The following is a 27,458-nucleotide window of genomic DNA, read 5'->3' as shown; positions in this document are numbered from 1 at the left end:
TTTGCAGTTATAGTCAAGACACATCCATCCAAAGGACGTCTGAAGCCAAGCTTCACATACTTCCAGCGAGGAGGACCGCCATGCTCTGACAGCCATATCCAGAATTGCCGATCGCCTGGGTGTACGTGCATGAATAGGTCGTTCTCCGCTAAATCGGGCCATCGCAATAGGTCCGGGGGGTGTTGCCTAGGCGTCCCCGACCTAGTCTCCCACCAGTAGGTCTTGAAGTTCTTGTCCGGACCCTCCGAGGCCGACTGAATATGGTACTGACACTCGATATATTCGGCTTCCTGGAAGACAGTGAGCGTTGAACACAACAAATGATAATCTATGAGCCACTTACGACCACTAACGAGAAGGTGCGGAAAACCAAGTTGCACACTGAAGTTACCAGCCCAGCCAACCCGTCTTGTTTTGCCCCCCCTGGGCTTGCTCACTCTCTTCAGCTTCTTCGTCCTCCATGTCCAAAGGGAGCTCAGACAGTGACACATGTCGGAGAACACGTCCCAAGCAGCACTGGCTTCGGAATCTTTGTTCTGTCCAATGAGATGTGTGGGATGTTCTTCAGTGACCGATGGTGCATCTGCATGCCTGCGTTTGAACCACCATGAACGGATTTGAGTGGAGCAGATTCAAGCGGAACAGATTCGAGCGGAGCAGAATGTAGCATGGGCGAGCGAACCCCTGGGGAGGGCAAACAATGTGAAGAATCAACTGCAGGACTCACGTCGCACGCATTTGAGGTGTTTGCCACGGTGTGTGGGGGGAGGTCTTGGAATTCTGGGAACTGACCCGTCGGAGGAATCATCGTGATATGAAACCGGCAGCGAGGGATGGAGGGGGCACGAGGGGCGGACACAGGTCCTAGGTCCGGTCGTTCAGCTCTAGCGGACCTGCGTTCTAGTATGAGCACAGCAGCGTGGCTTAAAAGGTTCAAAACAAATCATACCTGAACCCCATACCCGACAGCTCGGTTGTGAAGTTCCTTAGGACGGTCGGCATTGCAGCATTATGATGAGGCAAAGGGGGAGCAGGAAACATGAGATAGGTCGGATGAGAGGGTTGTGCGATCGCAGTCGCAGAGTATGTATATGCCAGAGTGTGCGTCCTGCGCACTTTCGGAGTTGCATTGCGGCTGTTGGCAGTGTTGCGCCAGACCCAGACTGCAATTGCCCAAGAGCCAACTACACCGATGATGACTGTAGCGATCATCAGGGCATTGAGAGCATTCAAGTCGAGCAACATCGTAGGAAGAGAAAGAAGTGCGAGTGGCTATGAGGCCAACAAGCGGGGGGATGAGTTCTTGTCGCGTGGAGGACCATTGTCAAGCTTGCTTTGTGCCGCAAGGTCGCAATGCAGGCTAGCTGGAACCACCGGTCCGTGAACCCCCTCAACGCACTTTCTTACTGCACTGCACCTCTAGCAAGTAACACAGCAGCATATATTATATGTAAGACGTGACAATAGATACTCGGAAGTCAAGGGAATGTTCTATACAAATAATTTCAGGGGACAAAAGGCAGCTAGTCTGAAGCGTTCACTCATGCAGCGGAGCCTCTCCGTACGCGTCGAGATGGTGCATCTCTGCAGGATCAATACCATTAGCGCGAGCTCCATAGTCGTGTAGATGTATATATGCTTACCATGGTCGAGCTGGCCCCAACAACTTGCAAGTACCCATCTGGGCATGCACTGAACAGGCGTAATGATGAGTCGACGCCCGTCCTCGCACTGGTAGCCATATCAGACTGCCTCCCAATGAGGCTCCCCATGCTCATCCAACTTCCACAGGAAGAGTTGGTACCTAGTCAGCATGCGGTAGAAGAAGACGTCGCCGAGGGCCAGCCTCTGATCATGTGTGAGGTCCGGCGGGGTATGAATGGGAGTAAGACCCAGGTCCACGTTCTGCCAGTAGTGCTTCCTGACTTCTGGCTGCTCCACGCCTTTCTTCTTCTTGGGCTTGACCTTGCGCTCCCGGTAGTGGATAGGAGAGTTGTCCAGAGAGACGTAGAACGGAAGGTTCACTTCGTCCGCCTGCACATCCAAGGCTTCCTCAACAGCAAACGCAACATGAGCGAGAGGCGAGGGCTGGTGCCTTGAAGTGTTCATTGGCTGCGCCAGTCCTGCACCCATGGAACGGCTGCGTGCATGACGGGTGGGCGATGCTACAGTCCTGGTGGTTGCGTGTCAGAGGGACAAGGAGATCAAGAACAAATCAGTGGCTTATGGGGGAGCGTTGAGAATCTCGATGTCTCAGAGGATGTACTGACACTACGATGGACAACACAGCGGTGGGGAATTGTGGTCTGAGGTGGCGCATCACCGCATCCAGCAGGCGGTGCAGCCGGTCTTGGACGACGGCGGTGAGGGGGAAGTTGCTCGGCTCTCCAAGGATGCACGAAGAGCAGATAGCCTGCGGCAGCGAGGACAATGAGGCAAAACACGGTGAGATACGGAAACTATCTGAACGTCGATGCTATTAATATGCGAGTAGTAATACAAAGGACCTTCATGTAAGTGAACAAGGCAAAAGGTTCGGACATGACATAAGCTAAAACACACCTCATGAGCAATTCCTTCGAGGCTTGCATGGAGTTGCGAATGCGATACTGCAAGAATCGGGCCGCGTATGTCGCGGCGTCGGGGGTGATGGTCGTAGGGTGCTGTAGCGTTGCATGGGTGGCTTGGGGGGAAGCTTCCGACCATTACAACCACCATTGTATCAAAGTCAGCACTAGGCATCAAAGGCAAGCAGGGCAAAGAAGAGAACGGCAAAGATGTAGTGGTTCAGAGCAAGCCTAGGCGAAATAGACACTGGCAGAGTGACCGCTCCGCTACGCTCTGTTCGGCTTGGCATCACTTCATGCCTCTTCGAGCCACTTTACACGCTCCGTTGACTCACTCCGAGCTTCCTCAAGATCCACATCCAGTCAAGAAGAGATGTGATTGTATGACAGAAAACAGACAAGTTCACCAGGTACATGATACAGCACATGTTACTTACACTTCTACGGCTCTGTCCATGGTCCACGTTGCTCGCTCCCCCGCGCCCTCCACTGATCCTGTGCTCAATCCTCACTCTCTACACTACAGTCATCTTCCTCGTCCTTGCTGCTCTCCTTGGTAGGTGAGGTGGTGCCCTCCCTCGCTACTGAAGAGATAAATGTGAGATAAATCAAAATGATTAGAACTAGGGAAACCTACACTGTCTCTCGCGCGAGCAGTCCATGGGCTAGGAAGACTTGAGACCCTGCTCCACTGCATGCACCTTCTGTTTCCCTCCTTGATCGGAGGTGCCCGCTGGCATCTTGGCACGAACAACCATCAATGTCATGGAATGAGAGGAATCCAAGGCAGAGGAAGTGTGTCCATTTGTAGAATCAGAGATACAGGTGTCGTTTGCTCGATACTTGTTCCACAGAGTGTTGCTCGACATCTTCTCTTGCTTCGGGCCACAGTTGGACACGGATGGTGGTGGGAGTGGCTCACTGGCTTCTTTGTTACCTGTCGCACCAAAGCCAGGCGCACCAAAGCCAGATGCACTGAACAGGTTGGGAGGTGCGCCGAAAGGCCCAGAGTGTGCGAAGTGGGCAGTTGTACCAAACGAGTTGGGTGCGCTGAAGGTGTTGGGAGGCGCGCGGAAGGGACCAGAAGGCGCAAATTGGGCTGGCACACCAAACGAGTTGGGAGCCCCACCAAACGAGTTCAGGGGTGGATTGGAGGGTGTAGTGAATGGGTTGGAAGGATCGCTGAAGGCAGGCGCACTGAATGGGGCAAGGGGGACGGATGGAGCAGGAGCGGGGAACTGTTGTTCAGTGTGTTGGCTTCCGGTGTCGACAATCTCACTGACACATACTGTGAGCGAAAGAACAGAAAAGATAAGAGACGCTAGAAACTCATCTTGGGGCACGACTGACAATGGCAGTGCCACCAGCGGTGGTCGGGCAGCGACGAGAGTAAAGCCACATGAAGACCAGGATGGCTGCAATGGGGGCTGCGAGCCGCTCTAGCTGCTCCGGGGACAAAGTCTCCGTGATGGTCTCTAGACTGAAGGGCATGGTCAGAGTGGTGGGTGTATACAGACGAAAGATGAGGAGTGCACGGTGCGAGCGAGCAGGCATTTGTAGACTTAGCTGCCACAAGGAGACAAAGGACTTTGAAGAGTCACGGCCATGAGGCAAGAGGGAGCACGAGATTTGCCATACTTGTTGAGATAGAGAAACAAGCTCGACAGGTAGTAGTAGTCTAAGAATGTAGCAGTGTGGATAGTAGAGGAACATGAAACAGTGCATGTATGCAGATGAGAGAGATTCGAGAATGAGCAAAATCACCGGCTCGGAAGAGCCCGCATGGTCACCGGCAGCCCAGGAAAGCCAGTCACATGATCTGTACACTCAGCTTGATGCTGGCCAAATGAACTTCAGGCGGTATATCCTGCTCATCAACTGCCAACCAAGTGAGCCTATCCCTGAGCTCGGAGAGCTCGGCCTCAAGTCCCAACAAGGTCTGAGCTGTCGCAGAAACATATGCCAACGCAACCGCTCGATAGTCCTCGACCTCCCTCAACACGTGTGCACAGTGACGAAGGTCCCGTAGTTTGTCCTGGTCCAGATTTTCCACAGAAGATCATGGAGCTCAACATTGGTGGTGATCACTTCAGTAAACCACAGCGAGCGAATTTCGAAGAGGCGATCTTCGAGCCTATCCAAGTCTGTGGTGGTCGTGGTCGCTTCAGCGATGACGTGCATGATCTGCAATGAAAGTCTATCCATGGAGACCTGGAAGGTGCGGTGAAGGGTCATGTCGGCTTCCTCGAGACCCTTTGCTTGTGCTTCGGTGATGGTGCACAGCGCATGCAAATTAAACGATGCAATACTGCAAGCGAATTATGAGCGACGTAAGGGATCAAGTTGAAAGCCACATACCTATTGATCGCAATACGCATCTTGGCCGAAAGCCTCTGAAGACCTCGTCCGGCTGTGTGTGCGTCAGAAGCGAAGTCCTCAAGGGCATTAGTGAGTACGGCCTTTGAGGCGAGGTTGCTCATCTGTATGATTACAACCAAATCCTTCACGGGCTCTGTGTGCTTGACATTGAGCGCAATATTGGTTCCTCCGGTGGAACTAGCCAACAGCTGATCAAGAGCAACGTCTTGGATCTGGATGAGGTGGGGAAGTCGGCGCGATCAAGTGAAGATGAGTGGGGTGTAACAGCTAGACCACACCAGGAGAGACGGGACATGGCAGGAAGGTTGCAGAGGGCCAATTACCTTGAAAGCTGGCTTGCACAGTATCGTGTTCTGTTCCTATCCACCTTGTAGACTGAACGGAAGGGCACAAAAGAGGTGCAAAAGCAGACATGAGTCAAACATGAACAGACACGAAGCGGATGCGAGCAAAGTTTCATGAGCAAAGAGAGAGCGGGAAAATCATAAGCAGGCACGAAGCGGATAGGAGCAACGTTCAAGCAGGCAGGAGCAACGTAGAAGCGGATACGAGCAAAGAATGAGCAACACAGACCTTTTCGTCCTCGAGCCTTTCAAGAACACCGTCCAACGTGAAAAGCGGATACGAGCAAAGAATGAGCAACACATCAAGAACCTCGTCCAACGTGCAGTGGTGGGAAGAGCATAAGGGCTAGATTGACAGTAGAAGGGGAACAATATATGGTATGCTAGACGCTTCGATCACGGATCTACAACGACTCGTCTTCAGCTCCTATAGGGGCACTGTGGCGTCAGAAGAGATGTGTGATTGATGTTGTACAGGCTTACCCTGAGAGGCAGGCTCGAACTGCTCGAGTCCAGCAAGTTTGAGATTGTATTGGACCCGCTTGCTGAACTCCGCAAACTGCGACTTGGCCTCGATAAGGAGGCACATGCAGTCGAGCCACTCAGATTCCCGCATGAATGTCAAGTGGCACTCCGCGACGTAGTCGCTGACCTCATGGACATAGATACCCAAATCGACAGTGAGAGATCTCTGCGCGTATATCAACGGATGATTTGACATTCAGCTGATATGGTGCTTACCTCATGTCCACCAATCCTCGTGTGCTCATCAATGACAGCAGAGTGAATGACAGACGGTTGAGCATCTGCCTGTCGGATGACCATGCCATCTCACGAGCAGACATTAGTTTGAGCTCACAACAGCGTAGTGCTTACTCACAAGTTTTGGGCATAAGCTCTGCAATAATGAGCTCAGCGGCACCGGGCCCGTACTCAGGCCGATTGTCTCGTTGAGTCTCGCACAAGGTGACCTTTGCAAACAGCAGAACGTTAGGGAAAATGCTAGAGATCAACCAGTATAAACAAGCAGTCAGTGAGGTGTGCGCTAGAGGATAGCTTCCTACTCACACGGCCATGATGGAACAGAGTGAGTGTAAGATGCGAGGTTCTGCCACTCATCAGGGATATGAGGGGCCACACACCGTGCCCAACCAACGCCTTTCAGTGAAAGCCGAAATCACAAAAGCGTCAACCATGTACATAGTCACTTTCAGCCAAAGTCACTAGCACCCATTGCACCCATGGTCTCAAGGCTGTCAGGGGTCCCAGGATTTGGAATGCAAGGCCGTGGGATCCGGTCCGACGCAGTTTCCCTCCTCCCTCTCTCCGAATCGTGTCCCAGTCTGCTTTCTCAATGTATCATCCCCCCACAAGTCGACTAGGTGGCATCTGATTCTCCTGCCAAGCTGATGTGGTTGATAATGCCTCGCTCATCAACAATTGAAAGTTGTGTCGTCCTACAAAGCACGGTTCATCCACGATACAATGGCCTTTGACATAGACTTGAAGATGTTGGCAGGATCGCGAGCTTGTGGCCATCACACCCACCTCTTCCTCCTTCATCCTCAACTCAACTCGCGGACACCCGTCGTCATGCAGTCTCTTCAGTGGAAGATAGAGTAAGTTCTCGCTGTACTCATCTCCATATGAAACTGACGGTCCATCCTGCAGTTTCCGAACAACATAGACTCGTTCGCGTGGGGTAGTAGCATCAGAGACGAGTATGGTCTCAGGGACGCGAAGCTCTACCTCCTCAATACCTTGGATGGTGCAGGTATATACCACAATCCGCAGTGCTGAGTGTGTTCGCTAACCCTGTCGCTTGTCTAGTATCTATGGTCATCACAGGGAATGAAAATGGAGACGTTCTCGTCTTCGACTTTGGCAAATTCTGGAATGATTTGACCTACCATCGTTTGGTACGTCGTGTTTGTTGATCATGCCTACTTATACTTACTTCTAGGCAGAACAACATTGCCGTTACCTATCGTCCCAGATGCGTCTGCTATGACGGACTTCAAAGAGTCTTGCCACTGCATCTTGCCACCGCATCTGGTCCTTGCTAGGTCCATGCCCAACATGGAACAACTCATGGAACTCGGGGTCATCCCTCAGCCCAGGATACTTGGAGGCTTCCTGGAGCGAGCTGACAACGCCTACGAGGGCAGCGACAACAACACGGACATCAACAGTGATGATGAGGTCGCAACATACAGCGAGGGCGAGCCTCACGTCGACCCTAACTCTCGCTCTGTCGAGCAGTTGGTTGACGATCTCTATGATCTGGATATACCCGATTTCGATGTCGTCTTTGAAGCAGTTCGGGAAGGCTTCAACGAGTTCAGAGGGAGTCAGCTGTTTCCATCTACGATGGATTTTCGGGGAGGAACTAGGTGATGCAGTAGTAGAGTGTGATATCATGTACCCCATTGCTCGTCGTTGCACGTGTATGAAGTATCCGTTGTGTTCTATTCCGCCGAGTCCAGATGTATCATCATTATCCGCGCTCGCTCATGGCCCGGCCGCTCGCAAATGCTCCTTTCCACTCGCTCGCAAACACTCCTTTCTGCTCCTGCTCGCAAACGCTCCCCACCACTCGCGGCCGTTGCCCCTCCCCCACGCAGCCATCACACGTATCTGCGCGTAACAGGGGTCTCAGCGATGTCCATGCCCTGTATGATAGCCAGACCTCTGATGCAGAGACCAAGGAATAAGTAAAGGATGAACTAATAAGAATAGTTAGCTAATGTTCGTGTAGATAAATGTGAATTGCACGGCACACGACACGCATGGTATAGATATTGGAACAAGAGCAAGCCAGACTGAGGCTGCTCCACGAAAACATCGACTTGCCTGCAACATCTTCCTCGGCATACCACAATTTGATCGCCGCGGCGTCAGCAACGGGATCACTGAGGCCAGTTGCAATAAGGAAGCGGTTGCCAACCCGGTTGTGATGAGCAGCAAGTGCTAGAATCTTGCAGGAATCTGTCTCGCATTTGTCACAGGTGTATGTGAGAATCACGGAAGCCATACTGATAGGCAGACTTTGCACAAGCTTGTACTTGGTCGCATCCCAGATATGAGCTTCACCTACTGCACTGCCTCTGATAGCCTCGCCGTTGTTAACAAACAGCACCGGGACAGCGAGCAATCTCCGATAGGATGATGGATTGTTGCCAGTGACGCGCCTGTCTCGGCCTCGTATACGTCGATTCTGGACAGCATGTTTGAAACAACCAATTTTGCACCATCAGGGGTCACACTAGCGCATGCGCTGGTACCACAATTATATCATGAGGGCCAGGGCGGATGACTCATGTAAAGGGTGCACTTACATGAAACCGTTGAGGGGAATGCTGAAGACGCAGTGCCACGCTTGCACGTCATAGATACTGCGAAGCCCTGTAAATTTTAACACTCGCAACGATATCAAAGGACTCACATATAACCATGGTACATATACATCACGAGCAATCTCCCTGGCCGAATCCAACAGAGGCTACTGACCAAGAACATCGCGTGCTCGGTTGGTGGAGTTCGTGGGTGGTGAGGGGAGATTCATGGTCATGCTCCCAGCTCCCTTGCACAACATGAGCCTACTCCATTCCAGAGAGATCGGTTTGGCACATACCATCTGATGCCTTCATCCATATCGCCACTTCTTCGTGGGCACCAGAGACCAGCCGCTTCCCTTGTACAGCGAGATGCTCCACAGGGAAGCTATGACTCCGGGGGAAGGTTGTCGCATGCAGCTTACCCTGAAGCCATGATCAGTTGCGATTGAAGGCAAGTGCAGCGACACCATCCTTGTGGCCTTGCTTGGGATCGTGAATACCGCCTGCCCTACCGTACCGCATGTAATCGAGAAGTATTGTTGACCGCAGATGAGGTAGATTCTAGGTATGACTCGAAAAGGACGTCAGAGATATAGCTAGCCGCATCCCATGAGGCGAGCATGGTGGAGGCTCAGAACAAAGGACGATGCGTGATGCACGTGGCACCAGCGCTAGATTGTCAACCTCGACTTCTCCCTCATCCTGACGACGTCGACCCATTCAAGGTCAAGACTTCGCCCCTTCATCCGCTGAGCATGTACAAGCGGTCAAGAACACATGATAAAGCTGCGCGGCGGCGATCAGAAAAGGATGGAGGTACATTTTTCGTTCGTGTGGCCCATACCGTACACCCGTGGCTCATGAGTCCTATTTAGCCACCAAACACGTTCAGTTCGAAGAAGCACGTCAACATCCCCATGTCGACATTGTCGAGTCTTCCTCTCTGCTTCCTGAGGGCGGACACGGGAATTCAAAGGCAGGAGATGCCCCCGGTATTCAAGGGATACTCTGTGGCGTCCTCATCGCGATTCTGCTCGGTGCCGCCTCTGGTTGCGCTGTGCGATCCTCCGGGGCTACAATGTCTGACGAGCTCTGTCAAGGCCTACATCGATCGTGCAATCACACGCGTTTTGAGGGATCCAGTGGGCCATCGAGACTTTGCCCGCACCATTCCTGACCTCACTTGCGTCGTCTCCGATTCTGGCAATGGAACAGTTGAGGATGTCACTTTCAACAGCACTGCGGAGCTTGCCATCACCGATGACCTCCGTATTGGCCAGTGTTGGTCCGTCCCGAGAAACAGGGCCCAACTTGGCCTGCGTCTATCCGAGCTCATGCATCCTACCCACATCTCCATCGACCACATCCCGGCCGAGATTGCCGCAGACATCGGCCAGGCTCCACACACCATGATCCTCTGGGGCGCGGTGGACAGCTCGACGAACGAAGCCCACATGGGTAACATCACCGCCAACTTCACTATACCGGCATTTGTTAGCTGCAGTGCGCCTCAGAGCATCACAATGGCCTATGTCGAGCTCTGTGAAGTCTGAGGACTCCAGAGCTCGACACAGTGCTGTCTTTACAGTACGCGTTATGTAAGCTATGCAACTGTACAGTAGACCAGGCCACAGTGCTCAGAAAGCGCTCAAAGAATCAACAAAGCGAAAAAGAAAAATTGCTGTGTCAGCTGGAAGTTGGGTGTTGAATCCCGGGACTGCACAAATATTAAATGGGGGTAGAAGCGCCGATAACTCGGAGGGGAAAGTAGCGAGCAACTAATCGTAAAGAGAGGTGTAAGTATGCAATGTGGTCATCACAGAGAATAAATCGCGACTTGAACGGGTCACAGGAACTCGAGTAATCACTCGGAGTTCAACAGGCTGTCCAGACACTGGTCGCTCGACCTCTGGCTATGTGATCAAGATGGGCACAGGTGCGATTTCCTTGTCTAGTCATCTCCAGTCCATTGTTGCTCTCTCTACGACAGAGGCTGAGTTCGTTGCAGCAGTTTCTGCAGGCCAGGAGGTGCTCTGGCTGCGAAACCTGCTCACGGAGTTCACTTTGACATCTCCTCTGCCTCGAGGCTTAGGATCGACAATCTGTCTGCGCTCTCTGTTGCAAAACATCCTGAGCACCACGGCCATATGAAGCATCTCGCGAGATCTGTGCTTCTACTGGCTCCGGGATGAAGTAGCCAAGGGCCGCATTGAGACTGAGCATCTCCGCACGTCGGACATGCCAGCAGACATTCTCACAAAGTTGCTGGCTAAGCCCAAAGTGCTGGAGATGGTCAAGATGCTTGGGCTGGGGACTTGACTGGTCAGGGGGGAGTGTTGAACTCTGAGTGATTACTCGAGTTCCTGTGACCCGTTCAAGTCGCGATTTATTCCCTGTGATGACCACATTGCATACTTACACCTCTCTTTACTTTAGTTGTTGCTCGCTGACCACATTGCATACTTACACCTCTCTTTACGGTTAGTTGCTCGCTACTTTCCCCTCCGAGTTATCAGCGCTTCTACCCCCATTTAATATTTGTGCAGTCCCGGGATTCAACACCCGACTTCTACTGACACAGCAATTTTGCTTTTTCGCTTTGTTGATTCTTTGAGCGCTCTCTGAGCGCTGTGGCCTGGTCTACTGTACAGTTGCATAGCTTACGTAACGCGCACTGTACAGACGGCGCTGTGTCGAGCTCTTGAGTCCTTAGACTTCACAGAGCTCGACATAGGTGTGTAGATTCGCTTTTGTCAATATATAAAGACTTCACAGAGCTCGACATGGGCCATTGTGATCGCTCTGAGGCGCACTGCAGCCAACAATATCGTCGACAAAGACAGGGACGATGACACGCACACCATCTCGAAGGTAGACCCAGACACTGTGCTCGCAGGTGAGTCGCTCAAAGCCTAGCTCGGTGAGGACTTCGTGCAGCTTCTCGTGCCAGCAGCGGCCTGCTTGAGGCCGTAGAGCGACTTGTGCAGACGCCACACCCACTTGGGGGATTTCTCCTCAAAACCCTCGGGCTGCTTCATGTAGACCTCTTCCTTGAGCTCGCCTTCCAGGTAAGCAGAGGAGATGTCCACAGACTTGAGCTCGAGGTCCTCGAGTGCAGCCAGAGCGAGGATCGCACGAATGGAGGCCCACTTGGGTGTCGGAGCGAAGGTCTCGTTGTAGTCAAACCCAGGGCGTTGGGAGTAGCCCTTGGCGACAAGACGACCCTTGTACCGCTCAATTGAGCCGTCAGCATTGCGCTTGACATGGAAGACCCATCAAGAACCGATGGCCTTGCGTCCGGGAGGCAGCTGAACAAGCTCAAAGGTGCCATTCTCGACCAGGGACTCTCGTCCTGTGCAGCCTTGAGCAAGGCTCACCAAAGTGCTCCTGGTTCGCCTTGAACATATGCTCGGCCACACACTCGAAAGTGTGGTCCAGAGCCTGGTCGTAGGTCAAGTAGTCGTACCGCTGGCCGCAGTAAGACATCCTCGATGCCCGTTGCGCTGTGGTGTGTCACCGCGCTTGGAGGGCTCTGGCGTGGAGGCAGGGGACGGAGTGGCAATCCTGAGCCGTTGAGGCATGAGATTTCAGCGTTCGAGCTCCTGGTCATTGAGCGAACCCTGGAAATGCGTAGAGGCAGGGAGGTGCTTGCGAGCGAGCGCAGGGTACGGCCTGAAGCCGCCATGTCCGTCTGCTTGCTGGTGAACAGGCGGATGCGCAGCTGAGCGCGGAGGAGCCTGGGCAGTTGCAGGCGGTGCAGGAGGCTGTGAGACAGCTGCAGCAGGTGCAGGAGGGATCAGAGCGCGATCTGATGCTGCAGGGGAGCGTTCGCATGGTGCATCGTCACCTGGCGGTGGGACGACAGGTGGTGGAGGTGGCGGATCATCCGAGTTGTCTCCCCCCTGATCAGGCAGCTCTGGCACGTCCGGGACGTCCTCCGGGGCCTTGTGCGCAGCGTCAGGGTCACCAGGGATGTGGACGTCGAGCGGCAGGCCAAACATGTTGATGAACGGCGAGTTGCCAGGGAAGCAGCATTCGTCAAAGACCGCATGCGACGAAATGATGAATTTCTTCGCAGCAGGATCCCAGAACTACCAGGCCTTGGTGCCCTCCGGATAGCCAACAAAGATGCACTTGCACGAGTGCGGTTCAAGCGCCTTCCGGTCCTTCTTCCGCACAAGCACGTACGCCAGGCAGCCAAATGTGCGGAAGTACGACACATCTGGCTTCCGACCATTGCCCTTCCATGCAGTGTAGGGGATGCTGCCATTGAGCGCAGAGGTGGGCATGCGGTTGCATGTGTGGACGAAGGTGGCAACAGCATGGCCCCAGAACGAAGGAGGCAGCTTCGACTGCGCAAGGAGAGCAGTGGAGCCTTCGGAGATCATGCGATTTGCGCGTTTTGTGATGCCATTCTGGTGTGGCTCGTCTGGCTCCGTGTTCTGACGGTGGATGCCGTGTTCAATGCAGAAGTCAGCGTACTCCTTGCCCATGTACTCCCCGCCCTTGTCGTCGCACGTAGCCTTGATCTTGAGACCCAGGCAGTTCTCAGCATACGCCTTGTACACTTTGAACGCTGCAAATGCGTCGCTCTTGCGCTTCAGGTATGCGACCACCCAGAAACGCGTCGCATCGCAGACAAACATCATCCAGTAGACATAGCCTTCAGGGGTTGCGACCGGGAGACGTCCCTTGAGGTCTGTGTGGACCAGGGCGACGGGGACGAATTTCTGGGAGGCAAAACAAGGGATGGAGTGACGGTTGAGCTTGCCAGCGAGGCATGGCTCGCAGATGGGGTCTGGCTTTCGCTTTGAGCGCAGAGTCAGGCCGATGACGAGCCCTTTCTTGATCACCGCGCGCAGATCGTCGAGATTGACGTGCGAGCAGCGCTGGTGCCAGAGAGACTCGTCCTCCTCGCACGTCGAAGACGCAGAGAGCGCGTTCTTTGCCTGAGACACAGTGTGGCTGCACAGATAGCCCACGTTGTGCTCGTTGACCGTGGCCTCAAAGCACAGCTCCCCCTGGTGAAAGAAGAGCGCGCTCGATAATACGGGCATGGTGAGGAAAAATGCAAGCATGGACTGAGGTCAGGGGGGAGGATTTTCTTGACAGTTGTGGTTCTCATCTGCAGCTTGTCTTTGAGCTGCAGGCACATGAGATGTGGATTTTTTTGAAGGAAATGTACTTGGACTTGTACCTTTAAGGCTGCAGGCCTCAATATATATATTTGTGAGATTTAACCATAGTTTTAGAGCTGTAAACCTGCAGTAAACTGCAATCCACTGCAGGTGCAGCTCACTTTGCAGATTGATCTGCAGTTTGCAGATATGGTTCTGTGGGTCCAGCTCACCACGCAGCTCAGATCCAGGTGGATCTGGGTTGAGCCTGTTGAACCTTTTGTTGGAAATTTGCTCAAACATTGAGATGCAATTTCATCCTGATCATTGATGTATTTGGGTCAATATCTGACCTGGTGGAGTGTCAATATTCAATTGATGTTTGCTGTCAGACCTTGAACACTGCATACTCAACTCAAGGCTCTAATTATCTTCAGGTAGTTTCTGATAGGCCTATGGGAATCTGGATGCTGGTGTGCCCTTAGCCCATCTAGATTGCATCCTGATGCATCTGGCTGGAACCATGGGTCAAATTTCCAACACTGTTTACATGAAGAGCACAGCTGAAAAGGAAATACAAACAACCAGGTAATGTGCTCACATTTCCATTGCCATTATCTTGTTGTACCCTCAACTTACAACTCATTATGCTGCTCACTAGCACTGATGCTGAATACCTTTATAGTGTCTGATGTTAAGCTATTGAGACAGCAGCTAAGAGATGATAGAAGCACAATAACTGTTTAAGCTAAGTACTATGATTTGCCAGGATGGAGAGAGTGGTTGATGGAACGCAATTTCAATAATAATGCAAATTGTTATAAAATAACTAGATTTATGCTTGCAGCTCAACTGTATGCTTATAGCAGGCCCACTTGTCTCCTTTGATGGATCAGCTCCTAGGCAAAGCTGAGAGCTGGTGTGCTCAAAACACTTGGGCCTGAGCTACACTCTCATAGGGCTAAAGTACTTTAGGGTGCTCTAGACCAACTTAGGCCTAGGCATATTTTTCTGATGAAATGGACTACAATTGCAAATTTGAAACAAGCAGACATATCATCAGTTTTTATAGTTTGAGATTTTAAAAGGACACATTAGGACTGGTCCTTATTGTGTGGCTATAAAATAAAGTACATGTTGATTCGCTACATGTTGATTTGCCTAATATCTGCCATCAACTATTGCTATTCAGCATTATATGACCTTCAACAATGTGTAAGCTTGAAATTATGATAGGATCTAAAGCATATTGACAGACAATTACAAACATTTATGCTTCATGCATGGTAGAACCAGTCAGGACCAGTCCTACAACCAGTCCTGTCCTCATAAATAGGCCAATACCAGGAGGACACATGAGGACACCCTGTTCTTTCAACTTTCATGTGTCTTGTCCTAGGTCCTAAGCCCTGTCCTTCTCCTCAACACTCAAAAGAGATAGGACTTTACAACACTAACAAGTAGAGTTAAATCAAAAAGTAGATTAAAAATTGTAGACCCTCACACTATTAGAAAACAGAAAAAAACCATATTCTATGCTATTTGGAGGCTTTAGTAAAGAATTTTGTGAGCCAAATTTATCCTAAGTGGAATATATTTCCAGCTTTGAGAATATCTGATTGCCCAAACCATGGTGAACCTTCTGGTGGAATCAGCCAGGATCTGGTGGAAGCAGGCATCAATCACAAGTAACAAAGTTTCTTATGTGCATCTTATCCCTGATAACTATTAGAGACACTTGCTCCCTTTGCCTCTCCATGGTTGTCCTTCTGCAGGGACACACTGTATGCTTTAGTGGTTCATGCATTCAGTTAATTTCTTCTTTCAAGCAATATATGATGTCATCACAGCTGGTCACCACAAGCTGCTCACTTCATTGGAGTGCTTGAACTGCTTAAGTGTTACAAAGAACCACTTTAGCTTTTTGAAAAATCACTTTATTTGTTGTCTGTTGCATCAGCATGAACCATCTCATTTGAATGCTGGACCACTTGACCAATTGTAGCTAATAATAATCTGAGTCTGAATGGTAATAATCTGATCTTGAATGGTAATAAGAGGAGAGCAAATAAATTAACAAGTATAAGTAAATGAAACAATAAGTAACTAAGAAATGAGCCTTCAGCGTAGGAAGCTCTAGAAAGTAGAACCACTTAAGCGAAAATGAGATCATCTGAAAAATAAGCAACCACTTAAGTGGTTTGAAATACAGAGACATAACCACTTTAGTGGAAAGGTGCAAGGTGCAACAACTTTAGGGATTGCCTGAAGTGGTCCAGCTAGAAGAATAACCACTCAAGTGGTTGCACAGTTTCTACAACTTCCATAGACACAGATAGAGGAATATGCTTTTCAGACCACTAGCTGCCAACGTGAGCTAGTAGAGGAACCAGTTCAGGCATAGAAGAATAGGTGAAGCCTCTGTGGACTTAGAGGGATGGGCAAAGGGTGGTATATGGCTGACAGCATACAGACTTCTTACTGAGACTACTATGTGTTTCTTACTGGTCTTATCTTATCAATTGGGCTAATCATATCTCCCATCATCCGCCAGAATCTGGCAGAATCTGGCAGAAAGTGCACATAATATTGGTCATCTCATCAAATTAAAGGTATAAATTATAGATAATGCCATTCAACTTTTTTTATGATGAGCTGAAGACAGTTTAAGAAAAAAAAATACAAGCCAATTTGGCTCAAATATATTCTGGTCTTTCTCTTATCCCTTGAGGAATATGGGTTTATCTATTGTCACCGTTAGAATTTCTACAAATGTTGTGTTGTACATGAAGTATGACTAATATCAAGTTACAGTGTAATGTGGGTGTTCAGGCATGAGGATCACATCCAACCTCACATCTGCAATGTAACAACAAATGGAGATCTTCCTGTCCTTATATGTCACTAGAAATCTGGGGATGCCCACTTTTCTACTGTTCTCCAGTCTTCCACATTCACTTCTAACTTATTCAATGTTTGTTTTGAGCTTCACGTGCAAGGACCCTCCAATGAAGATGTCACCTTGGATGAAGTTTTTGCCATTTTATTACTTTACCCCTAATCAGTCCATTATTGATCATGATCTTGCATAATTAAACACAGCATTCTACATGCTCTCCCTTGATGAGACAATGCCTCATCTACCAGAAGGTACAACTACAACTCTGTGCAGTGATGCTCTCATGAGAGTGACACTCTTAGCTTAGGTGAATTCAAGCAAGAAGTGTAGTGGTTGTGGGGGCACAGCTAGCCATATGATCTTAATAATCAGAAACATTGGGCTGACAACCTCTCCAAATTAGTTATTAAGACTGGTGACCACCAGATGATCATCAGAATGCAACCTCAGTATAAGAACAAAGTGGAAGATTAGCTATTGGAAATCCTCCTTGATAATGAGGAGGATGATGAGGCTGAGGACTAGAAGCCAGTAAACAACAACCTCTTTGCAAACTATCTTGTCAATCAAACACATCTGCATGTATTCTTGGATAGCTGAAAGTATACTCACTGTATCTTGGTCACACTTGGAGTTACATGGCCCTATTATTCATGAACTATTATTGAGACTCATATACTCAACTATTGTCCTTCAGTATTATTGTCTAGTTCCATTGTTCTTGAGAAATTTCTTGAGCACTATTGTACTATTTTTTCATTTTTCCACTCTACAGTCTACAGTCTTATTGTCAGAGACTTATTATTCCCTTCCACCTATTGTCTTTTATATTATTCTCCTATGCTTTATTATTCTGTTCCTATTATCCATTCTCTATTGTTCAGTCAGACACAATAGCTTAAATTATGCTTGACAATATTTGTAGAAATTCCCACAAAGACATAGATAAACCCCCATCTTGTAAGGGATGGAGGAAAAGACTTCCCTCCCCCTTCCCACCCCCAAGTTGAGTGTTGAGAAGACCTTTTCTCCCCTTAACTCTTTCCACTCTGAAGTTGAGTGCTCTCTAAGGCAAGTTCTATTAATACTGCTCAGATAGCAGTCTATTGTCTTGATCCTTCATCATTTATCAAGTCATACATACATACATCTATGTACATGAAGTGAGGCATCCTCAAGTGACCCACTTTGCATAAACAAGTCATATTCAAGCTGTTATACAAGACCTATGATAGGTCTTCTATTAGTGTCAATGGGGACTATCATCAAATATTATCTAGTCATCTCTCTTAGGATACTCCCTAACACTACTCCAAATAACTGAGATGACATCTGATTTTGCTCAGATCTAATAGCCTCAGGTGAAGGATGTTATACAATGAACTTCCATGTGCATCAATTGTCAAACATTATTCATGCTATAGTGTCTGGCTAAATGATAGAGAATCTACAATAAAAACAAATAATGAGCATAGAACAATAACAGGAAGACAATCAAGCAAAAGAATGATAAGCCTTGAATAATAATAAAAGCAGACTATAGAGTGAAAAAGTAAAGAAAATAGTACAATAATGCTTGAGAATTTTCCAAGAATAATAGAACTGGACAATAATTTTGAAAAAAAATAGCTGAATAAAGACAAAATGACTCTAAATAATAACTCAAGACAATATGAGCATGTAAAATTAAGAATGACCAAGATAGAGCAAGTGCACTTTTAGATGCCTTCAAGTGACAAACTAGTTTGCAAAATGGTTGTTGATCATGGATTCTTGATCCTTAGCTTTACCATCATTTTTTGTTAATGAAGGATTTTCAACTGCCAATCCTCATCTGTACTTGTACTGAGGCCATTTCAATGATCATCTGATGGTCACCAGTCTTGGTAACTCAATCAGGGTCATTAATCCAACTCTTCTGATTGGCAAAATTGTATGACTGGCTATGCCCCTGCAATAAGTAGTACACTTCTTGCTCAGAGTCACCCTCACTAAAAGTGTCACTATACAGAGTTGCTGTTGTACCTTGTGAGAGAAAAGGGGATAGTCTAGGGACCTTCACAAGTTATCTGCAAATGTACCCATTATCCTTACTCATGGATTATGAAAATTTGAAGGTCATACTCACATCCTTTGAATATGTTTCCATGGATTATCTATATCTGTGGGTATAATATTTATGGGTTTATACAGCCTGCAGATTACCTATGAATAACCCAGGGGTACCTATTGCTCCAGCCAATAATATATATATAGGACACCCTTATGTTACAGCCATAGGTTACCTATTGTACATATCAGTCATATTCATATACTCAAAAAACTCATGGAAAACAGATACTCATATACCCACAGATGTACTAATTCATTGACATTATCATGAATGTAATCATGAATACTTGTAGGGTTTTGCCCACTAGGATAGTCTTATTTAGAAAATCAATACTAAATGCTGTATTTGGTCAAGCAGAGCAATAATTGATGATGGGCTGATTGAGGGAAGAGTAGCTGAATAGGTGTGACTGTTATGATCGTGCTGAACTCTGGACTCCAGACTCACATCTCTGAACATCTGGACCTCGGACTTACTAGTAGCCTCTAGCAGGTTCTTATTACAGAACCTTCTGCGAGTTTCTTCTCTTGGCTCCGGACTCCCCTGTCCAGACCCCTCTGCTTGGACCCCTTATGCCTTTTCTTACTTATGTTATTACTTACTATATATTGGTCATGTGTTCCCACTAGTATTCTGAAGCTCAGGACTTTTAGTATAAAAGTCCCAGCACAGCAGGCATGTAACTTCAGTTCAAATATCTTGTTGATCCAATGTTCTTATCCTTTACTCTTTGGACCTCTGCTCTCCAGCCAGACCTCCAGTCATCTGCCCTCAGACCTCAACTTTGCACTTGGACGTGAAGTCCTTCAGTCACCTTCTCCCTTAGAGCCTGTACTAGCTTAAAGCCCGAACCCAGACTCTACTCCGGACTCCAGATCTGGTTCTCAAAATAGAGGACAATGATGTTGCCTCAGGGCATTGCTAATAGCTTTGCTGAAGTCCTCACTAGTCACACTACTTATCCGTTTACCGGACTTTGTTATTACTTCAGTTATCTACATAAGTAACACAGTACAGTCCTAACAGTAGTATACTGCACTGATAATATACCCTGGCATGGACACTAGTCTGACAAGGACTAGAAGTGGAAGTGTTGTGGCAACAGCAACATCAAGGGTCTACTATAAAATAAGAGGACAAGTACTAGAAATAGAAGAGGTCAGAACTAGAGAACTGGTACTACAAGAGGTGTTGGCAGATTGAAAGATAAGAGATAAAGAGAGAGCAATGAGGTGCAGGTGTGGCTGAGGTGTGGGGGCCTAAGATACTGGGGGCTTTGTCAATGATCAGGTTTTAGGAAGAGTCTGAGTGTATCATGGGCAGTGAGGATCAGATGCCAAATGAGATCAGAAATGAGGGCAAGAGGAGATGCATTGATTGTACTCTAAGAATAGGTATCAGTACATCTCAACTTGAATAGTATAGGTAACAGCAGAAGCTCATGAACAGACAAAAGACCATAGGAAAGCAATTATCTAAACAATTGTCTAAGGTCAAAGTGTATGCTAATAGTCAAAGATTCATCTACTCTATTTGAACCTAGCACTTTTCCTGATGTTCCTTGACAAGAGGAGTCCTTATATACTGCTAGCCTTGAATCTGTATGGTGAAATATAGTGATGTAACTGGTGAAGTGAAGTGGACATGAGTGGAGTAAAAGCACAAGAAAGTGGGAGTGGTATATGGTTGGTTATAGAAGCATAAAGAGAGTAAGTTCATGCAGTTAGTTGCGCTGGACTGACCACCATAGTATGGTGGCACAATAATAGCATAAAAATCAAGAAAGATATGCATCAGATATGTTCACTGCACACAATACATATAAGGCTTAAGGCTAAAATAGGGCTTTCAATAGAGCCTCTTTTAAGCTCTCAGTTGGCACCAAAAGCATCTCAAACAGATAAGAACTGACAAAGATACACAATAAACAAGTTTGCCCTTATATGTAAGTATCAGTACAAGACTATCATCAGTACAGCCATTTCCATGTCAATTCTAGTGGTCTAGTAGTACAAGCTACTTGCCGAGCATGTTACTCATTGCATCTGTCATTATTACTTGCTCATATTACTTGCTGCATGCGGCCTTGGGGCTAGTGTCATCCATTGATTATAACTGCAATATATCCTATTCTCATTGTTTAAGGTGAGACCTTTATAATGGACTAGAGTCCTTATGAATCTATAATAAGTGTCACTACTTATGTTTCTTAGCAGTCTATTGAGCTGCTGTTGAAACAAGATGTATTGCTTGTATTTGAGCGTGTTTTGGTGCTTCAATTAGTGCCAATGCCCAGGAATGTCCAGAGGTGGCAGTCTGACAGGGTCAGGCAAGGTCAGACTGGGGTCAGAGTTGAGTCAATGCATGACTCGTTGGAGCTGCTCCACCTCCAAAAGCTGGCTGATCCACCTGAGACCTTGTCTTATGGGATATCATATGGTGCTGACACCAGCATGGAGAGCCTGGAAGGGATGGGGAAGACTGAAGTGTATGTGCAGTATATACAAGATAAGTTATGTACAGTTCATGCCTAGGCTAGAAACAACTCAGACTCGGAGATTGCTGCTCATGACAGATGACTTCGGCATCAATAGCATGCTGTCCAGTTGCACATAACAAGTCCATGATCTGCATGAAGGTAGGGGATGAGTAGTCAAAAAGATTGCACAAGGTGAGTCCCTCTTGAACATAGGTTGGAGTGATGAGCACATCATCACCATGGGTGTCCACTGCATCACACGTTGCAGCACTAACAGCACAAGCGACCATCAAGGAGAAGAAGTGTGCTGAGTGGCGGCCCACACTCAAATTGCTCCCGTTGAGCGCTGCAGATGCCTCAAGATCTGACATTCCTGACTTGGCATTCTCAGGCCAATAATCATCCTCTGGGTCATCCTCATTGAGCGTGTGATTAATGTTGTGCACTGTGTGCAGGGCAAGGGTGAGTACGACTGATGTTGTCTTTGACAAGGACCATCTTGCAGACACGGTCTGCAAGCAGACAGCTTCAGTACTTCATATGCATCATGTCCATCTTGCTGAACTCGTGCTCGGTTGCTGCGGTGTTGGGGATGATACTAGCAATCCTTGTGCTGAAGGTGAAAAGTGTGTTTTCGCCATTGGTGGCCCGGACATCAAATCTCCCCCAGAGCACAGCCAGATTGATGTTTGTGCGCTGTGATGTGATATAGCTGTCAGTATGTAGTACTGTGTCGACACAGTACATGATTGGCTGCTTACCTCTTTGATTGCAGTGTCCCACCACTGATCAAGCTGCAGGGAGCTGCTCAAGAATTGGCCAATGCCAGCAAGATAGTTGTTAAATGCTATGATCAGTGCAGAGTTGGGCTTTTGTTCCATCAACCTTGTGAAGACACATTTGAACATGAGTGATAGTTCACCCTTTGAGACTGCAGGATTATTTTGACGGAAGCACCGGTCCCTGATGTATGGGTTCAGTACGAGCGTGATGAGAAAGACCTCACAGTCAGGACCGAGTTGCAACCAGCGCTTCTCAAGATGTCTTCAGATGAGTTTGCAGGTCAAAGTGTCAATGTGTGGGGAGATGGCAAACATGTGGAAGAGCATGGCAAGGGTGAGCACAGCGGTGTCAAGGTGGACATGGTTAGACTGTGTGATGTCAGTTGTGATCACAAAGGGAAGGAGGTGGTTCCGCAAGCTAAACCAGAAAAGTGAGTGACAAAGAACAAAAGACTCAGAGGAGCAAGTCACATGCATGTCTTTAGGTTATCTCAGAATAGAGGATCTAGTGCAGATATCAAGAGATTCTGTGTTTGTGCTCACTTCACCTCCATCTTGAGGATGTTCCAACCTTTAGGAGTGGGTGCCACCAGGTCCTCGAGTCTTAATGTTATGAGGCAGCGCACTGCAGTTTTGAGATTGAGAAGTCTTGCACATGCAACATAGTGTGATAACCAATTTGTTGCAACTGGGTAGAGGAGTGACTGTACATTTGTATAACAGTGCTCCTGTTCCTCCTGTAGCCATGCAAGCGCACACATGTGATTATTGAACCACTTGATGAGCTCTCTTGCGGCATTCATGAACTGGGTCAAAGCTGGTTTTACCTTGAAGTAGTCACCAACAAGTAGATTTATCTGCACAGACCAAGTCCACCGAAGTTAGTCTACAGTGACTGAATAGCCAGAGTGTACTATTACACACCTGGTGTGCCCAACAGTCAACTATAAAGATCCATGGAAAGTGCTGTCAAAGAAGCTCCCACATGGCCTTGGCTTCACCGGCTGCATTGGTGCACCAGGCTACCACAATTATGGACAACTTTTCTGTACAGTATTGTAGCTCCTTGAGGACAATATTGAAGAGGTTTGTTGCAGTCTTCACTGTGGCCATAATATTGGTGACATTAAGTAACCAAGGCTATGAACGAAATCAATAAGGCTTCTATTAAGATAAGTAATGTGAGTTTATCTTTACTTGCTGTATGAGCAACACTGACCATAGACGCAATCAAGGCTACTCTTGCAACATTCTTCCACCCATCACATTGCCTGGTTGCATATCTTCCATTCACCTCCTGCTTTCTTAAATCTTCAACTTTCCATGCCTCATTATCCAGAATCTGGTCTGCAAGCATCTTCTGGCTAGGCAGAGTAGCCCCTGCAACACAGCATGCAAAGAAGGCACAGAAGTACAGATTGTTCAAGCACTACCCATGCAATGTTGCATGTGATGAAGAGACGGCATAGCTCACCTTTGAATTACACCTGTATTGACTCAGGCCAAGGCTCTACAGGGGCAGTCTCTCCAAGGAACACACCCTCATCAATCTCAAACCTGTGTCACTTTGATGGGCACCCAGTGTCGCACACGAAGTATGACTGACACCAAGTCACAGTGTCATGTGGACGTTCGGGAATGAGGAGGACACCCAGCCTCACATCTGGAACATGATAACGCATGGAGGTCGACCTGTCCTCATACGCAACCAGGAAGTTGGGAATGCCCACTTGTATACTATTCCCTGACCTCCTACACCCCCTTCTGACTTCTCCAACGTACGCTTCGAGCTCTATGTGCAAGGACCCTCTGATGAGGATGTCACCTCGGATGAAGTTTCGATCATCTCAAATCTCTTCTACTCTCCTCCCAGTCAGCCCGTTGTCGATCATGGCCCTGCACGGCCAGACACAGCATTCGCCATCCTCCCCTTCGACGAGACCATGTCTCTTCTATCAGAAGGTACGACCACAACTTTGTGCAGTGATGCTCTTAGTGAGAGTGACACCCTTCACTCAGGTGAATCTGAGCAGAAAGTGTACCTGTAGGGGGGGCATGGCAAACTGTACAATTTCAACAATCAGAAGATTTGGGCTGACAACCTCTCTGATTTAGTCATTGAGACTGGTGACCACCAGATGGTCATCAATATGCAACCCCAGTATGAGGACAACAAGAAAAACTGGCTATTGGGAATCCTCCTCAATGATGAGGAGGATGATGAGGCTGAGGACTAGGGGCTAGTGAACGACAACCTTTTTGTGAACTATCTTGTCACTCAAACACATCTGCATGTATTCTTGAAATGCCTGAAAGTATACTCACTGTATCTTGGTCACACTTGGACTTGCATGCCCCTATTGCCTATGGACTATTGTTCAGACTCATATTGTCCCTATTCAACTATTGTCCTTTGGTATTATTGTCTAGTCTCATTGTCCCTGAGAAATTTCTCAAGCACTATTGTACTATTTCCTTTATTTTTCCACTCTATTGTCTACTGTCTTATTGTTTTAGCCTTATTATTCCCTTCCCTCTATTGTCTACTGCCTTATTGTCTAAGCCTTATTATTCCATTCCTCTTATTGTCTTCATGTTATTATCCTAAGCTCTATTATTCTGTCTCTATTGTCCTTTCTCTATTGTTCTATACTTCATCATTCTGTTCCTATTATCCCTTTTTTATTGTCCAGTCAGACACAATAACTTAGATGATGTTTGACAATATTTGTAGAAATTCCCACAGAGACAATATATAAATCCCCATCCCTCAAGGGATGAGGAGGAAGATTTTCTCCCCCCCATCTCTTCCCACTCTGAAGTTGAGTGCTCTCTAAGTCATACACATACATCTACATTCACAAAGTGAGGCATCCTCAAATGATCCACTTCGCATTGTCAAGTCATAGTCAAGTCATCATACGAGACCTACGATAGGTCTGCTATTAGTCTCAACGGAGACTATCAAGTTATATTCAAGTCATTGTACGGGACCTAAGGTAGGCCCAGCACAGACTCGACTACCGTCACGTGACCATAATCTGTCACGCTGAGCCGGTTTTGGCTGGGCCGCCACCATAGAATTCAAACTAGAATGTCGGCCGCCCTTAATCAGAGAAATGGCCACCACCAATCGCTAGGTAGACTACTTTACAATGTTTTGGTGGTTCCCGAATTCCGACACAGTGACAGTACCGAATGCCATTCAAAAGTTTCTGTTAGGACTGTGCGCACAAGACGAACTCCGAAGGGAAGTCCGAAGTCCGAAGTCCGAAGGTGCGCGGGAATGAAGACTTTGGCGAAGTTATTGACCAACGCCCGAAGAGTCGTCGATGTCTTCAATTTGCGGAAGTCCGACAAGAGGCTCCGGAGTTTTTAGTTGAGGGGGCTCTTAATAAGAGAGTCAAGCAGAGAGTAAGGAACAGAGACGAGAACAGAAGTCAGAGGTCGGAGGTCGGAGGTCCGGTCGGAAGGTCGGACGGAGATCAGATGGAGGTTGGCAGAGAAGTCAGATAGATTGAGTGCTGAGTAGTCGAGTGGATAAACGAGATATCAGAACTGAAGAACTATGCGACTGTAAGGTAGGGTTTATATACGGAAGTCCGATAGGAGTCCGACAAGAGTAGGGACAGGAGGCGGACTGCGGAGATGACGAAGTGGAAGCAAATAAAACGGCTAGTAAGTATAGGCGGCGGATACACTGCGGAGATGACGGAGCGGAAGCAACTGAACTGGGCTAGTAAGTGTGGGCAGCGAATACTGATGTCATAATACGATCGGATGACAGAGCGGGGGTCGGAGGCAATCGGAGTCCGGACGGAAGTCCGGATAAGGCAGGAGGGAAAGGAGTAGGGGTGGTGACGTATTAGCCGGGAAAGGGGGGCGGAGTTCAGGGGTAGTCGGGTCGGGGTTGTGTCGGAGAGGTGGCAGGGCGGACTTGGGCACGGGATGTGACAGTGTCCCCCCACTGGGTCTGAGCCCTCGAGGACTAACTGGGAAGTGTTTCAGGGTGACAGGCGGGGAGGTGAGTCGACGGGGAAGTCGGGGTTCTGACCCTGCCATCACGGAGTTGAGGATTTGAAATTTGTCGGATATAAAGAGTCGGACGGAGTTGAAGGTCTGTAGGAACTCCTTCGTCCTCTACCATCACCACCTACCACCACCACCACCACTACCACCCATGGCCCCGAACGACACCGCCGCGCTCGAAGAGCAAATCCGACGGGCGACGGAGCAGCTCCGCATCGCGCGGGAGCAGGAGGCGGAGGAGAAGCGGAGGCTGGAGGCGGAGGAGAAGCGGAGGCTGGAGGAGGAGACGCGGAAGGCGGTGGAGAAGGCCCGCAAGAGGGAGGAGGAGAAGAGGCGCAAGAAGGAGGAGGAGAAGAAGAGGCCGCGGATGGCCGCCACGTAAGTCGGAGCGGGGTTCGGGGTTCGGAGGTCCGATGGAAACTGACTTGTTTACAGCGCGGCCTGCCACGGGTGCACGGGGCGGAACGTCCCGTGCTTGTGGTACACCGATTCCGACTGCGCGAAGGCGTGTGTCGCCTGCCAACAGCGGCAGAAGAAGTGCGAGGGCGGAGAAGCCCCGCTCGAGGCCCGACAGGGCAAGAAGAAACCCCGCGCTGAGCCCATCGTCGTCGACGACGACGACGACGACGATGATGATGACGCGCCCGGGCCGTTGAAACCCCGATCGAAGGGAAAGGGGAAGGAGAAGGAGAAGTCCGCCCCGGCGCCGGAAACCCCGCCGACGAAGAAGAGGCCCGCCCCGGAGTCGGAGGCCCCGCCGCCCAAGAAGAAGAAGACCGGTCCGCAGCCGTTGCAGCGGGCCGACGAGGGGCCGTCCACCGACCACGAGGAGCGGCGGCTCCGGGAGCGGACCCGGACCCTGGAGGAGGAACTCCGCGCACTGGACGGAAAGGACCTGTTGGTCCGATCCGTCCTGGAGGTGACGCTCCTGCGCGAGGTGATTGCGCCGCTCCGCCGCGAGATCCGACAGGCGGGTTGGGCCAGTTCCAGGGTGGAGGCCTGGCGGCAGTACTTCGACGCTTTCCCGGAGGGTGGGTCGGAGGAGGAGTACGAGCCGTCGGAGTCGGAGGAGTCGGAGGAGTCGGAGCAGGCGGAGCAGGCGGAGGAGTCGGAGCAGGCGGAGGAGGCGGGTGAGGCGGAGAGGAGCAGGCAAGCGGGGAGGAGCAGGGCGGAGATGAGCAGGGTGGAGAGCAGATGGAGGTCGATGGGGAGGGGAGTAGTGCGGCGTAGAGTCGGAGTCCGATAGCGGACTCCGTTGAATAATTTTTCTTGAGTCTTGAAAAGTCCGAACGGAAGTCCGAATCAAGGAGTGTGACAAGACCGATAACAAGTAAGTTTGATAAGCAAATAAGTAAGGAAATAAGTAAGAATAAGTATTAATGATTAAGAGCTAAGTAAGTTTGTCAAGGGG

General features: G+C 49.0%; 8 protein-coding genes across 8 annotated transcripts; 3 read left to right on the top strand and 5 right to left on the bottom strand.

Moving 5' to 3' along the window:
• Window positions 1–1,537: 1,537 nt before the first annotated feature.
• L226DRAFT_576887 (uncharacterized protein) lies at window positions 1,538–2,133 on the bottom strand (the record flags this gene model as incomplete). Its single annotated transcript, XM_067685461.1, has 3 exons — window positions 1,538–1,584; window positions 1,644–1,692; window positions 1,750–2,133. 3 exons carry the CDS (start codon window positions 2,131–2,133, stop codon window positions 1,538–1,540), a joined length of 480 nt encoding a protein of 159 aa, XP_067528446.1.
• A 1,099-nt stretch (window positions 2,134–3,232) lies between these two features.
• L226DRAFT_576886 (uncharacterized protein) lies at window positions 3,233–4,058 on the bottom strand (the record flags this gene model as incomplete). Its single annotated transcript, XM_067685460.1, has 2 exons — window positions 3,233–3,845; window positions 3,967–4,058. The coding sequence occupies 2 exons, from the start codon at window positions 4,056–4,058 to the stop codon at window positions 3,233–3,235; spliced, it is 705 nt and encodes a 234-aa protein (XP_067528445.1).
• Window positions 4,059–4,562: 504 nt separating this feature from the next.
• L226DRAFT_576885 (uncharacterized protein) lies at window positions 4,563–5,047 on the bottom strand (the record flags this gene model as incomplete). The annotated part of the gene is made up of 2 exons (XM_067685459.1): window positions 4,563–4,875; window positions 4,926–5,047. 2 exons carry the CDS (start codon window positions 5,045–5,047, stop codon window positions 4,563–4,565), a joined length of 435 nt encoding a protein of 144 aa, XP_067528444.1.
• Window positions 5,048–5,694: 647 nt separating this feature from the next.
• L226DRAFT_576884 (uncharacterized protein) lies at window positions 5,695–6,115 on the bottom strand (the record flags this gene model as incomplete). The annotated part of the gene is made up of 3 exons (XM_067685458.1): window positions 5,695–5,717; window positions 5,774–5,981; window positions 6,032–6,115. The coding sequence occupies 3 exons, from the start codon at window positions 6,113–6,115 to the stop codon at window positions 5,695–5,697; spliced, it is 315 nt and encodes a 104-aa protein (XP_067528443.1).
• A 416-nt stretch (window positions 6,116–6,531) lies between these two features.
• L226DRAFT_527593 (uncharacterized protein) lies at window positions 6,532–8,264 on the top strand (the record flags this gene model as incomplete). Its single annotated transcript, XM_067679143.1, has 7 exons — window positions 6,532–6,587; window positions 6,792–6,909; window positions 6,962–7,064; window positions 7,121–7,213; window positions 7,254–7,683; window positions 7,777–7,964; window positions 8,089–8,264. The coding sequence occupies 7 exons, from the start codon at window positions 6,532–6,534 to the stop codon at window positions 8,262–8,264; spliced, it is 1,164 nt and encodes a 387-aa protein (XP_067528442.1).
• A 1,281-nt stretch (window positions 8,265–9,545) lies between these two features.
• On the top strand, window positions 9,546–10,181 carry L226DRAFT_527592 (uncharacterized protein; the record flags this gene model as incomplete). The annotated part of the gene is made up of 1 exon (XM_067679142.1): window positions 9,546–10,181. One exon carries the CDS (start codon window positions 9,546–9,548, stop codon window positions 10,179–10,181), a length of 636 nt encoding a protein of 211 aa, XP_067528441.1.
• Window positions 10,182–21,292: 11,111 nt separating this feature from the next.
• Window positions 21,293–23,700, bottom strand: L226DRAFT_527591 (uncharacterized protein; the record flags this gene model as incomplete). Its single annotated transcript, XM_067679141.1, has 9 exons — window positions 21,293–21,734; window positions 21,772–21,932; window positions 21,998–22,280; window positions 22,332–22,436; window positions 22,562–22,875; window positions 22,943–22,962; window positions 23,020–23,158; window positions 23,238–23,398; window positions 23,625–23,700. 9 exons carry the CDS (start codon window positions 23,698–23,700, stop codon window positions 21,293–21,295), a joined length of 1,701 nt encoding a protein of 566 aa, XP_067528440.1.
• A 2,498-nt stretch (window positions 23,701–26,198) lies between these two features.
• On the top strand, window positions 26,199–27,293 carry L226DRAFT_604293 (uncharacterized protein; the record flags this gene model as incomplete). The annotated part of the gene is made up of 2 exons (XM_067685701.1): window positions 26,199–26,425; window positions 26,483–27,293. The coding sequence occupies 2 exons, from the start codon at window positions 26,199–26,201 to the stop codon at window positions 27,291–27,293; spliced, it is 1,038 nt and encodes a 345-aa protein (XP_067528439.1).
• Between the last annotated feature and the right edge of the window lie 165 nt (window positions 27,294–27,458).

The sequence above is a fragment of the Lentinus tigrinus genome (genome assembly GCF_003813185.1).
Source record: "Lentinus tigrinus ALCF2SS1-7 unplaced genomic scaffold L226scaffold_87, whole genome shotgun sequence".
Classification (NCBI taxonomy): Eukaryota; Fungi; Basidiomycota; class Agaricomycetes; order Polyporales; family Polyporaceae; genus Lentinus; species Lentinus tigrinus.
This window is presented reverse-complemented; position numbering and strand designations above follow the sequence as displayed.